General features: G+C 44.3%; 1 protein-coding gene across 1 annotated transcript in view; it reads left to right on the forward strand.

The window, feature by feature from the left end:
- The window catches only part of MYO7B (myosin VIIB), a 215,965-nt gene that overhangs the window by 147,380 nt on the left and 51,855 nt on the right, over positions 1-16,730 (forward strand). The window contains 3 exon segments of the mRNA XM_040427964.1: positions 5,782-5,901; positions 6,707-6,880; positions 8,298-8,525. Of these exon segments, the coding sequence (XP_040283898.1) occupies positions 5,782-5,901; positions 6,707-6,880; positions 8,298-8,525 (522 nt within the window).

The following is a 16,730-nucleotide window of genomic DNA, read 5'->3' on the forward strand; positions in this document are numbered from 1 at the left end:
TCCCGTTGCCGACCCGGATTGCCTGTCCTGTACCTGTGCCTCCTGCCCTGACCTTCTGCCTGTCTGAATACGCCTCTGCCTCATCCTTCGGTTCCTGCTTTGTTGCTCCTGGTAACGACCCTGCTTGTCTATCACGCCTGTACTGTTGGTACCTATATCAGGTATCTTCTGGTCCACCTGGACCAGCTGCTACTAACTCTGGGACTGCTCTGGAGTGGCATCTGGCAACTACCCTAACGGCCCAAGTATATCCTCACCATCAGAGGCTCTAGGGAAGACCAGGTAGTTGCTTAGTCACGCCCCTCCAGGGTACAGCCAGTCAGTAGCACAGTGGGTTCACATCCGCTGATCCGTGACAGTACACTCAGGCCATAGACCCCGCTGGTCATCCCAAGGCTGTCGTTCGTGATCTGTTACAGGAATTAAAGCGCCAGAGCGAACGGCAGGATGTCTTGATGCAGTTCATGCAAAATGTTGTTGCTTGTCTGGATGCCATCTATTCTTCAGCCACTGCAGGGTCGCCAGTCGCTGCTACCCCTGCTACGAATACATCGGTGAATCTGGATCTGAGTGCCGCTGGTGTGCAACTCCCTCTGCCAACCCGCTATGGTGGTGATCCAAAGACCTGTCGTGGGTTCTTAAATCAGTGCCTGATCCTTTTGGGCAGAGGTTTCCCACTGAGCGGTCCAAGGTTGCCTTCAATGTGTCCCTGCTGTCTGATGAGGCCCTTGCCTGGGCAAATCCTATTTGGGAACATGGAGGTCCAGAGACCAATAATCTGCAGCCTTTCCTGGCTACCTTCCGGATGTTTTTTTAGGAGCCCGGTCGCTCATCCTCTGCTGTTTCAGCTCTGCTGCATCTACGACAAGGTTCCTCGTATGTGGGTCAGTACGCCATCCAGTTTCATACCCTGGCTGCCGAACTTGCATGGAACAACTGGCGGTGTTCTGGGAGGGCCATTCTGATCATATTAAGGATGAACTAGCTGGTCACGACCGCCCGTCTACTCTGAATGACCTGATCACAATGGCTACAAGGATTGATATATGCGTTTCAGGGAACGCTCTAAGCAGGTCGCAAGCACCAGAAGACCACCTCGCTTGGCTCCATCCTTCCAGAAACTGGTCCTTCCTCTAGTGTCCACCCCATCTGAAGAGCCCATGCAAATAGAGCGCCTTCGACTGTCTGTGCCTGCATTCTTGGACTCTAGGTTAGCCGGTAACTTCATTCAGCAAGCTCTGGTCCATCAGTATCGGCTTCTCACCATTCGTCTGGAAAGGCCTTTGTCAGTGGCCTCCGTAAATGGATTACCACCCCCTTAACCGGTACTCTCTGTTACTATACCCCTTAAGTTACACATAGGGGTTCCGCACTCTGAGTTGATTTCCTTCTATGTGCTGCCAGGCTCCGTGAATCCAGTTATCCTTGGGCTAACCTGACTGCATCTACACACTCCGGTTGTGGACTGGCACTCCGGTCAGATCCTGCGTTGGGGATCATCTTGTCACTCCACCTGCTTATCCGCATTCGAAAGGGCGACGAGTGGAAGACACTACGAGTATCATGTCATGTCCTTCAGTCTGTGCAATGCTCCTGCGGTATTCCAAGAGTTTGTTAATGATATCTTCCAGGATCTGCTCTATATATGCGTGATCGTGTACCTGGACGATATACTGATTTATTCTCCAGATTTAATTACTCACCGGAAGCATGTACGTTTAGTCTTACAGCGGTTGAGGGAGAATCGATTTTATGCCAAACTCGAGAGATACACCTTTGAGAAGAGTACTGTACCGTTTCTCGGATACATCATCTCAGATGCTGGATTATAGATGGATCCTGAAAAATTGAAGTCGATAATGGACTGGCCAGGCCCACAGGGTCTTCGTGCTATACAGCGCTTCCTGGGATTCGCCAATTTCTACCGGCAGTTCATTCCAAATTTTTCATCACTTACGTCTCCGATCTCCGCTCTTACTAAGAAATGGGTGAAATCCAAAGACTGGACTCCTGAGGCAGAAGCCGCTTTCGTCCAGTTAAAAAGCTCCTTTGCCTCTGCACCTGTTCTGTGACATCCCGATGTCTTCCGCCAATTCTTTTTAGAGTGGACGCCTCCTCCATAGGAGCCAGTGCTGTTTTACTACAAAAAGGTTCCAAGGGCAAGATGTTTACTTGTGGATTCTTCTCCAAGCTCTTCTCCTCTGCTGAGAGGAATTGTACTGTATAGGAGACAGGGAGCCTCTGATAAAACTCGGCTTGGAGAAGTGGCATTATCTATTGGAGGGAGCTCAGCATCCAGTAATAATTTTCACCGACCACAAGAATCTTACGTATCTGCAGACAGCCCAGCGTCTGAACACTCGCCAAACCAGGTGGGCACTCTTCTTCTCCCGTTTTGATTTTGAGTTGCACTTCCGCCCGGCCGAGAAGAACATCAAGGCGGATGCTGTGTCTCAATCATTTGACTTTTCTGACCAGCAGGAGGAGCCCCAATACTTAATAGATCCTGCTCGCTTGATCACAGTGGCTCCTGTCCTCATAAGAGACATTCCTCCTGGGAAGACATTTGTGTCATCTGCCAAAAGGAGACGTTTTTCTAACGTGGGGGCACAACTCCAAAATGTCCAGTCATCCAGGGATCCGCAAGAACACAGAATTAGTGTCTCGCTACTACTGGTGGCCCACATTGTCCAAGGATGTGCGTGACTATGTTTCTGCTTGCACCGTCTGTGCTCAGAATTAAATCTCCAGTAGCAGACCACCGGGCCTGTTGTTACCCCTACCTGTTCCTGATGCTCCATGGCAACACATTACCATGGACTTTATTACAGATCTGCCCTCTTCGGCTGGCTGTGCCGTTATTTGGGTGGTCGTGGACAGCTTCTCCAAGATGGCGCACTTCGTTCCTTTGACGGGATTGCCCCCGGCTGTGGAACTTGCTAAACTGTTCGTTAAACATATCTTCCGTCTGCATGGTTTACCTGGGCACATTCTTTCTGATCGAGGAGTCCTGTTTACATCCAAGCTCTGGAGAGCTCTGCCAAAATTGACCTGGACTTTTCTTCCGGTTATCACCCTCAAAGAAGTAGAGCGGGTAAATCAGATATTGGAGAACTATCTTCGGCATTTTGTTTCTGTTCAACATGACAATTGGGTACAACTGCTACCTTGGGCAGAGTTCTTCTATAACAATCACACTAGTGAGTCTACTGTATCCTCTCCATTCTTTGTAATTTTTGGTCAACATCCTCGTACTCCTCTTCCTGTTCCTGCATCTTCCGGTTCCTGCATCTTCTTGGTACCAGAACGGCCCAAGTCTATCCTCACCATCAGAGGCTCTAGCGAAGACCAGGTAGTTGCTTAGTCACGCCCCTCCAGGGTACAGCCAGTCAGTAGCACAGTGGGTTCACATCCGCTGATCCGTGACAATAAATAAAAATCAGAAAATTGTGGTGAGCATTTGTATTCAACCCTTGTGCTTTGACACCCCTAAATAAAATCCAGTGTGACCAATTGCCTTCAGAAGTCACCGAATAAGTAAATAGAGTCCAGCTGTGTGTAATTTATTCTCAGTTAGACTAAAGCTGTTCAGTGAAGGTCTCAGAAGTTTGTTTGTGAACATTAGTTGATTAAACAGCATCATGATAACAAAGTAACACACCAGACAGGTCAGGGATAAAGTTTTGCAGAAATGTAAAGCAGGGTTAGGTTATAAAAAAATATCCCAAGCTCTGAACATCCCATGTTCAATCCGTCATCTGAAAGTGGAAGGGGTATGGCACAACTGCAAACCTACCAAGACATGGCCGTCCACCTAAACTGACAGCCCAGACAAGGAGAGCTCAAATAAGAGAAGCAGCCGTGGTCACTCTGAAGGAGCTGCAGAGATCCACAGCTCAGGGGAGAGAATCTGTCCACTGGAAAATTATTAGTCGTTTACTCCACAAATATGGCCTTTATGGAAGAGTGGCAAGAAGAAAGCCATTTTTTGAAAGCAAGCCATTAGAATTCCTGTTTGCAGTTTGTCAGAAGCCATGTATGGGACGGAGTAAACACATGAAAAAGGTGCTCTGGTCAGATGAGATCACAGTTGAACTTTTTGGCCTAAATCCAAAACGTTATGTGTGGTGGAAAACTAACACTGTATATCACCCTGAACACACTATCCCCACCGTGAATCATGGTGGTGTCAGCATCATGCTGTGAGGATGCTTTTCTTCAGCAGAGACAGGGAAGCTGATCAGAGTTAATGGGAAGATGGAGGGAGCTAGATACAGGGCAATCCTGGAGGAAAACCTGGTAGAGGCTGCAAAAGACTTGAGACTGGGGAGTTGGTTCACCTTCCAGCAGGACAATTACCCTAAACATACAGCCAGAGCTACAATAAAAAAAAGGTTTAGATCAAAGCATATTCATGTGTTAGAATGGCCCAGTCAAAGTCCAAACCTAAATCCCATTGAGAATCTGTGGCAAGACTTGAAAATTGCTGTTCACAGGTGCTCTCCATCCAATCTGACTGAGCTTGAGCTATTTAGCAAAGAAGAATGAGCAAAAATATCAGCCTCGAGTTGTGCAAAGCTGGTAGAGATATTACCCAAAAGACTTGTAGCTGTAATTGCAGCAAAAGGCGGACCTACAAAGTATCAGGAGGGCTGAATACAAATGCACCCAACACTTTCCATATTTTTATTTATAAAAATTTTTGAAAACCATGTATCATTACTTCACACATACTTGCTACTTTGTGTTGGTCTATTACATGAAATCCCAAAAAATACATTTAGGTTTGTGGGTGTAAGATGAAATAAATGTGTATAAATACTTATTCTAGGCACTGTAGTGTATCGTTTTATGCAAAGTTTTCCTACATTCAAGAATTGTCTTCAATTGTGTTGCTTCCATATCTCATAAGTTATAGTTTCACGTTTATGGAAACTAAATAATCAGCCTGGTACTGCCCACTTCATTGTTTCTGTATTTCTGACTACTCCTGGCATCTGCATCCAGGTGGGAAGGGGTCAAAGGGCAATTCTGAGTATGGAATACCTCTTTAACTTAATAATAAATAATGGTGATAACCGCTGTTGTATGAAGAGTTGTACATGTGCAGTGCCAAAGATAGAACAAAGGAGGGAGAGATGATGAACTTAACTTGTCTAGCCTTACCAGTTTTGCTTGCACTATTATAATACACAGTGTTTGAACTGTCTGCATTTTGTCTGGTAACATCCTGCCAAGATGAAATGAATGGAGGAGACTCAAATCCTCTTACAATACAGTGTATTGAGCAAGTTCACATAAATAATATGTCTTGCCCTTTGTACACAGCACTACAAATGTATTTTCAATGAGTTTGTTCAGTACTGGGTATTGTATACTAAGTTTTAACTTTTAAATTTTTTACTGTTGAAACCATCTATTAACAATTATATATTTCGCGAGTTTTAGATCACAGAAAGAAATCATGAAAAAAAAAATCATAACTGTTGAAAACCAGAAAAAAACGGAATGTTTCTTTAAGGCTCCATTCAGACGTCCGTGTGTGTTTTGCGGATCGACGGATCAGCGGATCGACGGATTTTGCGGACCCCACATTGCTGTCACTTAATAGAAAATGCCTAGGACATGCTCTATTTTTTTTCGGGATCGGAATTGCGGACCCGGAAGTGCGGGTCCGCATTTCTGGATCCGGGCCGCACATCGCAAAATGCGGAACGGAATTGCGAACGTGTGAATGGAGCCTAATACTTTTATCTGTTTACATGCTGTTCCCTTTCACAGTACCTGCAGAACTTTATCCGTGGACGACAGATAGCACACAGCTCCGTATGTATGAAACAGCTAATCCGAACTATTGCTAATGGTGCTCGGTCACAGCCCCCTAGCTGGTTAGAGCTACAGGTACAGTGTAACTGGTCAAACATTTCTAATGCTAATTCCTAATGTAAACTGTAAATGCTGTTTTATGCCACTGTAAGATTCAGAATCTAGTTATACAGATGTGAGAAGATGCCTTTTCTGTTTGTGTGCCAAACACTATATTTACTTATGGCATTACATATGGCAGAGTTAGCAGAAAGAGCCAGGGTTATTACTGCCTGGGCAGTGCAGAGGTCGCAACAGTTGTAGAGAGAGCAGAGCCTCTAGGAGTAACGGCAACACCCCCATTGCTCTTAGAGGCTAATTTGCATATATGAAAACATAATTTTTCTCAGCAATGTGGACACATATGAACATGGGACAAACACAGATGTCTTGAACTGCCAAACACACATACAACAGGTCAGCCAGTTTCATAGGTAGAAATCTGCTGACAGATGTCCCTTAAGCCTTAGGCAGACTTTAAATAAAAGTATTTGATGAACATATCCCTGCCACAAAAAATTTAGCAGACATTTCAGTTTAATAAATACTTCTTTTAAAGTATGTGAGTCACAGTACTTTCAAAAAAGTATTGTAGGTAACATATGATATAAACTAAAATTATTATATTAACAGAGTTAAATACTTGGTGGCACGATGGCTGAAAAACATGCTGCCATTTTCAATAAACATTTTTCATTATCTTTTAGAAAACTATGGCATGTGCATGGTGACACAGTCACGTATCAACCACACCCTAGCCGCTACATCTGACTCTACCCTGAAACGTCTTTGAAGTTGCTATATTGTTATGTGATTTGCAATTCAATCCTGTCTTTTTTAGGCATTGAAAGGTTCAGCATCTCTAGAAGTGCCTGTCAAGATCATGACTGGGGAGACTTTGGTGATACAAGCAGATTCTGCCACCTCTGCTAAGGAATTATGCAGGAATGTTGCCCAGAAATTAAAGATGAAGGGCGCATTTGGTTTTTCTATTTATATCTCAATATATGATCAGGTGCATAAAGTAGTTTTTTTTCAATATCGTGTACATTATAGAGATTGTGATGTATGATACCACATTGATATTTATCCCTCCACAACACTAATTTATTCATGCATATTAATTGCATTCTATAGAATAATTATAGATCTAACTTAAAATTAGTATATTAGTATTTCAATATTTAATGTATGAATTATTTATGATATACTTACACAAGAGTATCTGTTTAACGGGGTCGTGTCATCTCATACTTTGATGGTATATCACTAGGATATGCCATCAAAGTCAGGTGGGTGCATGTCCCATCTCTGAAACCCGCATCTAAATCCAGAACAGGTCCCCTGAAAGTGAAGGAGAGCACACCATGTTTGGGTGCCGTTCTCTCCATTCATTCCTATGGGAATTCTAAAAATAGCAGAGAGAGTTTGATTGGCTTTTTTTTTCCGGAAATCCTTTACAAAATGAATAGAGATCATACCACGCAAGTGTGGCCACCGCTACATTCACTCCTATGGGACTGCCGATAGATAGCTGAGCCAGTTGGCTATTTTCAATAGTCCCATAAAAATGAATGGAAGGCAGACGCGCATGTGCGACTGCTCTCAGCTAACTTTGGGAGTCCTGTTCTGGAGATAGGTGTGGGTCTCACCTCTGGGACCTGCACCTATCTGACATTGGTGGCAAGACTGTGACACAGCTCTATTTTTGTAAGACTGGGTTTCTACCTTCAGGCTTTTCTATGCAGTTTTTTAAGCCAGAAATGGATTCAAAGAGAGTCAAAGAGAGTAGAAAACTTTAAAACTGTATAAAAAAAATTGGAAATCCAGGCTAAGGGTCCATTCACACGTCCGCATGTGTTTTTGTGGTCTGCAAATTGCTGATGCGCAAAACATGGACACCGGCCATGTGCGGACTGCACATGGCCGGCCCTGTGAATAGGACATGCTCTATCTTTTTAGCGGGGCAGTGGAATGAAAGTGCGGATGCAGACAGCATGCGGTGTACTGTCCGCATCTTTTGCGGCCCCATTGAAATGAATGGGTTCGCACCAGTTCTGCAAAATTGTGGAACGGATGCGGACCCATTCATGAATGTGAATGGACCCTAAGGCCGCACACAGCAGCTCTATGTTACGTCTGCATTTCCTGGACCTATTGCTGCTTGTCTGACTCAAACTCACTGCATCAAAATGATCTATGATGCTTTGAGTTCCTGCTTGACTGTGGATCTACTGTCATGTACTCACATGAGGTAGTGAGTACAGTACAATAGACCCATGGTCAGGCGGGAATTCACAAAATCATAAATCACTATGATGCAGCGAGTTTGGATTAGACAAACCATGATCCGTCACACTGTGCGTATTTCTTGCACCTCTCATGCTCATGAGATACTGGCCTTACACCAACTTCTTTCTTATACATTTTAGGTTTGGTCACTGGGCAGTGGATCGGAGCACCTGATGGATGGTATTTCTCAATGTGAGCAGTTAGCCAGGGAAAGAGGAGACCAAGAGAAGCATGCACCCTGGCGTCTCTTCTTCCGTAAAGAAGTATTTGCACCATGGCATAACTGTTCAGATGACCCCGTAAGCACTGACCTCATTTACAACCAGGTGATACGTGGCCTATGGTATGGAGAGTATCACTGTGAAAAGGTAGGTTGATCTATGGGAACCTGTCAGAAGCTGAATTACTACACTACTATATGCATGCATGCGTATGCCGGCAATGCTTCTCTATAGAAGCAGACAATAAAACTATGTATAGTCTGATCATGCACTTCATTGTATTTCACTGTGTCTGTGTCTTCTACACCTTGCTAACTTGCCAGATGCATGTTAGCACAAAGCAGGGTACTTGGATCAACATGATTCTAAATATAAATTTATTTTATCAAGTCTGCAACAATGCAACCCAAACATCACTGTTAGGGTGCTGCCACACAATTTTTCTCATGCTGATTTTTTTTGCCCAAAAATGAATTCAAAACTGCCTGCCTTTCTCGAAGTAAGCCAAACAATAATTGATATAGAGTTAGACAACCGTGTCTAGCCTAGTAGATTAACTCCTTAGATGCTGCGGCATCTTAGAGGCTTACAAAGGGAGGGTTTTCTCTATTGCAACCCATTGGCTTCCTGCAATGCTAATGGTTGCAATGGCCGCCGGAAGCCCTACATAGGCTTCTGGTTCAACTTCTGACAGCTACGGAAGCCTAGACAACTGTTGGTGTGAAATAGTGTACTGCATTGAACCAGCAATCAGGCCCTAAAAAGTAGAAATATATTTTTTTATAAAAATAAACAAATAAGTTTCAAGTGTAGCAAAAAAAAAAAACCTTCCCATCATCCAGACATTTATAGTACTATAGTAAAAAATTAGAAAAATATAGACATATTACCGTAAGTATCGCTGGGTCCCTAAAGACTGGCTCTATAAAAATATAGCATGAGCTCCCCCATCAACTGAACATTGTAAAAAAAAATGAAATAAAAAAACTATGCCAGAACAGCCATTGTGGTTACCTCTCTTCCCAAAAAATATAACATTAAGCTATCAAAAAGATGTATGTAACCTAAAAATGCTTTAATGGAGTAAAAGTACCAACATTTTAAAAAAGCACTACATAAAATTGGTATCTAAGTTATCATAATAACCAGCAGAATAAAGTTAATGTCATCTTCCTTGCAAATACATAAAACAAATTGCATGAAAATGGCAATTCATCCTGCAAAAAATAAGACCACACAAAGCTCTCTTGAACAAAAAATACAAAAAGTATGGTTGTAAAAAAATAGCTGTACTGGTAGTTGTAGTTTTACAACAGCTGGAGGGCCGCACGTTGAGCATCCCTGCCTTACACAGTACAACTAGTGTTGAGCGAGCATGCTCGGCCTAACAGCAGTTCGGCTCGAGCATTGCTATGCTCGGCACATCACAGTGTTCGGCCGAATACTGTGTATGCTCGAGCACAATTGAACACAATGAAAATCAATGGGAGACCCAAGCATTAAACCAGGCACCCCCTGCTCTGAAGAAGAAATGGTGTCTGGTTCACAGAAAAAGGTTAGAAATTGATGGAAACACCACTGAAATGGTTTGAAAACAGCATGGGAAGGATGCAGGGGCGGACACAGACAGCAGAGGGCCCCTGTGCAAAGAATATGCCTGGGCCACCCCGCCCCCCCCCCTAACATTACTTAGAGCAATACAAAACATACAGGGTAAGGCTACTTTCACACCTACGCTCCGGCCACCTACGCTCCGGCCACCTACGCTCCGGCCACTACGCTCCGGCCACCTGATCCGGCTGAAAATGCAAGGAATCGGCCGGACACAAACTGCAGCATGCGGTTTCGCAGATTCTCTGCATTTTTGCCAGATTGTGGCCGGATCTCTGCCGTACCTGTCACGAGTTGGAGGTCCCAGGAGAGACCACCGCGTCGTCAAGCAATAAACAAACAGAAATCAGGTACAGACACATAAGAGTTTATTGCACAAACAAAAACCAGGGAAGGCAGCACAGACAAAACATGAGCTCTATGTACCGTCAGCACAGTGGGAGAAAACCCCCACTGCGCCACTGTCTAGTAATACTCACTCCAGAGGGGCGTGACTAAGCAACTCCTGGTATTCACTAGGGCCCCAGATGGTAGGGTTAGACTTTGCAGCAGGAAGTTGCCAGGGTCCACTCTGGAGCGTGAACTAGACAGTGACAGCAGGAACGAATGGACAACAGGTACTAGAAGGTACCGACTGCACATAGGCATACATAAACAGGCAAATACAAACAGGGCAACTAATAACACAAGCAGGAGTACATAGCAAGGAAACAGGAGTGACAATGAGCAGAGAAGGACTTGCTCCACCAGTAGTAAACTGCATGGCCGTGCGCATTGCACTCTGCTGCAAAAAAAGGTGCAGCAAGGGCTTGCTGAACAGAGACATATAACATAACTGGCAGAACAGATAACAGAAACACAGGAAAGAAGACATCAAAGAACAAGTAGGGAAACCCACCGAGCATAGACAGACACAGATCCCATGGGTCAGCAGCATGGGAGAGTGGGTACAAACAAGGAGCAGGACAAGACAACACACACCAGGAGAGCTGACCCAGAACTGAGGAAACCTCAGCCTTATATACAGGTTCCATGGGTGCAGCAGAGAGGCCACACCCATGGAGCAGACAGAGAGGATTAACTCCTAATAGACACACAGGGGAGTTAACCCATAAAGAACCACAAATGACACACAGGAACGGAGCTGCAGCGAGAGCATAGACAGAAGTTCACAGCCAAAGGTAACGACTGTGACAGTACCCCATTATAGTCAATGGGGCTGGCGGGCATTCTGTCTGAATCCAGCAGTGCCGGATCCAGTGAATTCCAGTAGGCTGTTCTCTGCTGGAACAGCCTACCAGAATCACTAACGCAGATGTGAAAGTAGCCTAATACAGGTCCACAAACCTCGTACATCCAGTGACGTCTCCTTTGATGTAGATGTTCTCTGTCCTCATCTTCTCCTTTCAGACCAGACCGCCATGATGATTTTTCAGCCATCTCTTCTCTCTGCAGAGTTTGAAAGACAGACACCTTAGTTTCCTACTTTTCCATCATCCTCCCACCTTCTGAACACCCCATCCTGCCACCCCCAATACTATGCCCGCTGTGTTCCCTATACAGGTTACACACAGATAGTTCCCCTTCAATAATTATTGGCACACAGTGTCCTAAAAAATAACTGTACCCAGGAAACAGTGCCCCTGACACTAGAAGTGTAAATATAATGTTCCCCAAAAATATATATATCGTGCCAGGGTGCCCCCCACAGTAACAGTGCTCGCCAAAGTCCCACCAATAGAAATAATTATCTACCAGACAGCACATAGTAATAATAGTGCCCCTACAGTAATAAAATCCCACTGTGTCCCAAAAGTAATAATGCTCTCATAGTGCTCATACTAGTATTCAAGTTCCTCATAGTCCCTCAACTGTAATAAAGCCCACCATAATGCCCCCGGTAGTAATAATTCACTTTATAATGTGTTACAGTAAAAATAAAAGTGACCTGTTGTGTGGCTGTATAAAAATACCTCCTCTTAGTGCCCCCTGTAGAGCCAATGTCCCCATAGTACCCTCATAATGTGTGCCAATGCCCCTTACTGTGTGCCCAAAAAACCTTTTAGTGCCCCCAGTTGAGACAAGGTCCCCATAGCGCCAGTGTAAAATACTCCTATATCGTGCCCCAATAGTGCACCTCCCCTCATTCCCATGGTGCCTGACAATGTGCCATAATAAAATGCCCCCATAATGTGTGCCAGAATAATTTCTCTATATAATGACCCCAATAGTGCTCCTCTCCTTCCTTCTCCATAGTGCCCCCCATGTGGGCCAGTATATAAGACAGGGTCCCCAGTAGATGCCCCCATAGTGCTCCCCCTTCTCCATAGTGCCCCCCATGTGTGCTAGTATATAAGATAGGCCCCTCAAAGTGCTGCTCCCCTCCATTGTGCCCCCCATGTCTGCCAGTATATAAGATAGGGCCCCAGAAGATGCCCCTATAGTGCTCCTTTCCCCCCTTCTCCATAGTGCCCCCCGTGTGTGCCAGTATATAAGATAGGGTCCCCATAGTGCTCCTTCCTCTCCATAGTGCCCCCCATGTGTTCCAGTATATAAGATAGGGCCCCCATATTCCCCCCCCCCCTCCATAGTGCCCCCCATGTGTGCCAGTATATAAAACAGTTATTTTGCATATTACAGTATATAAAATAGGCAGGCCCCCCCCCCATATGTCACTTGCTCAGATAGGCCCCCATATCTGTTGCTCAGGACCCCCCTTATCAGAGATGCCCATTCATGCCCCCATATCAGTTGCACAGACCCCACCCCCATATGCCAGTTGACCAGGCCCCCATATCTGTTGCTCAGGACCCCCCTTATCAGATGCCCATTCATGCCCCCATATCAGTTGCACAGATCCCACCCCCATATGCCAGTTGACCAGGACCCCCCACATCAGTTACTCAGGAGGACCCCCCCAATATCAGTTGTTTATTTATTCAGCCCCCCCCCCATATGTCAGTTGCCCAGGACACCGCCCCATATCAGTTACTCAGGAGGAACCCCCAATATCAGTTGTTTATTTATTCAGTCCCTTCCCCATATGTCAGTTGCTCAGCCCCCCCAATATCAGTTATTTATTCAGCCCCCATATGTCAGTTGCTCAGCCCCCCCCCCAATATCAGTTATTTATTTATTTATTCAGCCCCCCCAACATCAGTTATTTATTTATTCAGCCCCCCCCTATATGCTCTTTCAGGCCCCTCCTTGCTCAGTCAGGAGTCGGACCCCCAGAGTCAGGCACCCCCATATGCTTATTTCAGGCCCCCCATGATGTGACAGACCCCAGGGCCCCATAATATCAGACCTCAGATCAGACTAAAATAAATAATTAAAACTTACCTCTCCTGCTCTCCCTGTCCTGTCTCCAACAGCCCGCGCTGAACATGTGACCTGACTGCGTACAGCGTCAGGTCATAGTGCGCGCTGTACGCAGTCAGGCTGGAGGAGACCAGCGCCGCAGGGGTAAGTAAGCGCCGATCTCTTGCATACTAGTGAGCGCTTCTGGATGCGCTTACTAGTATGATACTATGAATGGGCCCCCTCACACGCCGGGCCCCTGTGCAGCTGAACCGGCTGCACCGGCTTATGTCCGCCCCTGGAAGGATGTCTGGATGCATCTTGGACTACCATTACCTATGACATACAATAGACAACCACACAAAGGCTATATGCCAATAGCCGGGTATGTGCAAGCCGACAATCTATCCATAAGGGTCCATTCACACATCTGCAGTAAGCCGGATTGGGACTGATGCACACTGGCGCAATATTAATAGTTTTTGTTTGTGACGCCAATTGCAATGTGCGCAGGTTATAGTCTCAGGGCCCTTTAAGGTGTTATAACTCACGTACCAGGTGAGGAATGCCAGAGTGGGGATAATGTCTCTTTGTAATGTCAACAGTGTCTCCTACCTTGGTATGGCTGGACTCCTGGATCCTGGCTCACATGCAATAAAGTGAGTGTTGTTAGTAGGCGTAATTGAGGAATGAAGGAAATCCAGACTGGAGATAAAGTTCAACTTGTCTTTACTTAATGCAGCTTGAATCCATACGAGTACAGCAATAGTCTTGGGTCCCAGCAGGTATTGGCAATATGTGGCAGGAATCAATATATATCTTCTTGTCATATGCCTAGTGAATCTGGCAGGTATCTATCTTCTGCTCTGTCTGTCTTCTGCTTGGTAGAGCCTGACTAGCTGGAGGAGTGATTTGGCTTCTCCTGGTCTCTGGATAAACACTCACAGTTCTGCTCGCAGGGTATCTTTCGTCCTGGAGATCTGGAGATCTGGAGGTGCTGCTTGCTTGTCCACCAGCACTGAGGCTGATGGCTCAGTCTGGGAAGGGCGATCCTTGGCCTCAGCCGAGGCTGGATACTAGGTTGGGATCCCTATGTCTTGGAGCTCCTACAACACAGCCTGCCCCAAGCAGGGGGGCTGGTACACTAACTAGAACTTTCCTTCCTCCCCATGAGACAGGACATGGGACAGCCCACTTCTGCTCAAAGAGGGGGGAGCTAGACTGGAATGTACTATTCCAGTCCAGATATACTAAACTGGATAAGGTCCTGCTACATACTGCTGCCACCCGCTGGTGTACATGGAAATTACAGCATAATATATAAAACAGGCCTGGAAAATGCACATAATTGAGAATGCAGTGTTAGATTACACAAGATGACAATATACATACACCTAACATGTTGTAGCGGGGAGAAAGAGTTTAGTGACATACTCCGGGATGTTACACATCCGTAGTGCATTGCGGATCCGCAATACACCCGGCCGGCACCCCCATAGAACTGCCTATTCTGGTCCGCAATTGCAGACAAGAATAGGACATGTTCTATTTTTTCCGGAGCCGCGGACCGGAAGATCGGGGCCGCGCTCCAGAAATGCAGATGCGGAGAGCACATAGTGTGCTCTCTGCATCCATTCCGTCCCCATAGAGAATGAATGGGTCCGCACCCGTTCCAGAGAATTGCGGAACAGGTGCGGACACATTCACAGACGTGTGAATTGACCCTTAGACAGATACAGTCAGCATACCTTACAATGGCAGCCTTGCGCACTATGAGACATTCAAAGCCAGCTCTCATCTGACTGAGAGCCAGTAAGCCTCAAAGTTGCTTCATAACTGTTGGATGGGTTGGGTGGACCTGCGCACCTAGATCATTATCATTTGGGTGACAAAAAGTTTTCTGATTGTCCTAACATAATATTAAATAACCTTTCTATACAGTTTTGTCATGTAAACTCATTTACATAATCGTGGGCATATGCAAATGATCTGAATCTGCTTGTTTTTCAGCTGAAACACCATTTGCATGGAAAATTTGCGATAAAAATTCACGCTTAGAATATTCGCGATCAACACTACCCATGAACAGTACCATTTATTGGATTCATAGTCTTATGAAAAGACTGAATCCAATAGATGGCGCTGTTCATTATTCATGAACAGCGCCATCTATTGGTTTCATAGTCTTATGAAAAGACTATGAATCCAATAGATGACGCTGTTCATGACTCATGAACAGCGCCATCTATTGGTTTCATAGTATTTTTTTTTACATCCATTTTATTAGGTTTTGATATAATTTGCACATTTACATTCAAAGGTACATATTGGATCAAATTACAGGTCATATTCCTTTTTTACAGATATGTGCAGTGAAAACAAAGATAAAACACATATAAACAGTACAATAATCCTTTCCCTGACCATTTCCTTTCCCCCCTAACCCTCCCCCTTCTATACAGGTGATGTGGTTTAAAGTTTTCGCTTTATTATAGGTATTCCTGGATAGTGATGAGCGGGAGGTGCCATATTCGGTTTCGCGATATTTCGCGAATATTCGCATGAATATTCGTGTTATATTCGTCGAAATCGAATATTCGCAATTATTCCAATTATCGCGAAATTATTTTTCGCATATTGCGAAAATTTATCTTGATAGTATAAGGCAACGTTCCTATGCTAATGACTATGGCTAGGCTAATATGTGTATATTACGAAATTTCGTAATATTGCTCTAACTTCGTCTCTTAGAATATTACGAATATTCTAAAAGACGAAGTTAGAGCAATATTAAGAACATTTGCAAAAGTCGAAATTGCGATGCGAGTAATATAACACGAAATAGTCGCATGAAGATTTAAACTTAGCACTGCTATATTCCATATTCTAGCCTAATATGGAATATAGCTGTGTTAAGTTAGCACTGCTATATTCCATATTAGGCTAGAATATGGAATATAGCTGTGCTAAATTGAAATCTTCATGCGACTATTTCGTGTTATATTACTCGCATCGCAATTTCGACTTTTGCAAATGTTCTTAATATTGCTCTAACTTCGTCTTTTAGAATATTCGTAATATTCTAAAAGATGAAGTTAGAGCAATATTACGAAATTTCGTAAAATACACATAGATTGTATTTAAGCTAATATACTGCTATAGTAATAATTTTTAATAGTGTACATATTTTACAAAACTTAAGTTCAGAAGAGGCAAAAAAAATTACAGGAAAAAAAAGGGATTATAGCACTATATTAGCTAAATTACAATCTATATGTGTATTTTACGAAATTTCGTAATATTGCTCTAACTTCGTCTTTTAGAATATTCGTAATATTCTAAGAGACGAAGTTAGAGCAATATTACGAAATTTCTAAAAGACGAAGTTAGAGCAATATTAAGAACATTTGAAAAAGTCGAAATTGCGATGCGACTAATATA

Source organism: Bufo bufo, chromosome 4 (assembly GCF_905171765.1).
Source record: "Bufo bufo chromosome 4, aBufBuf1.1, whole genome shotgun sequence".
NCBI classification, from domain to species: domain Eukaryota; kingdom Metazoa; phylum Chordata; class Amphibia; order Anura; family Bufonidae; genus Bufo; species Bufo bufo.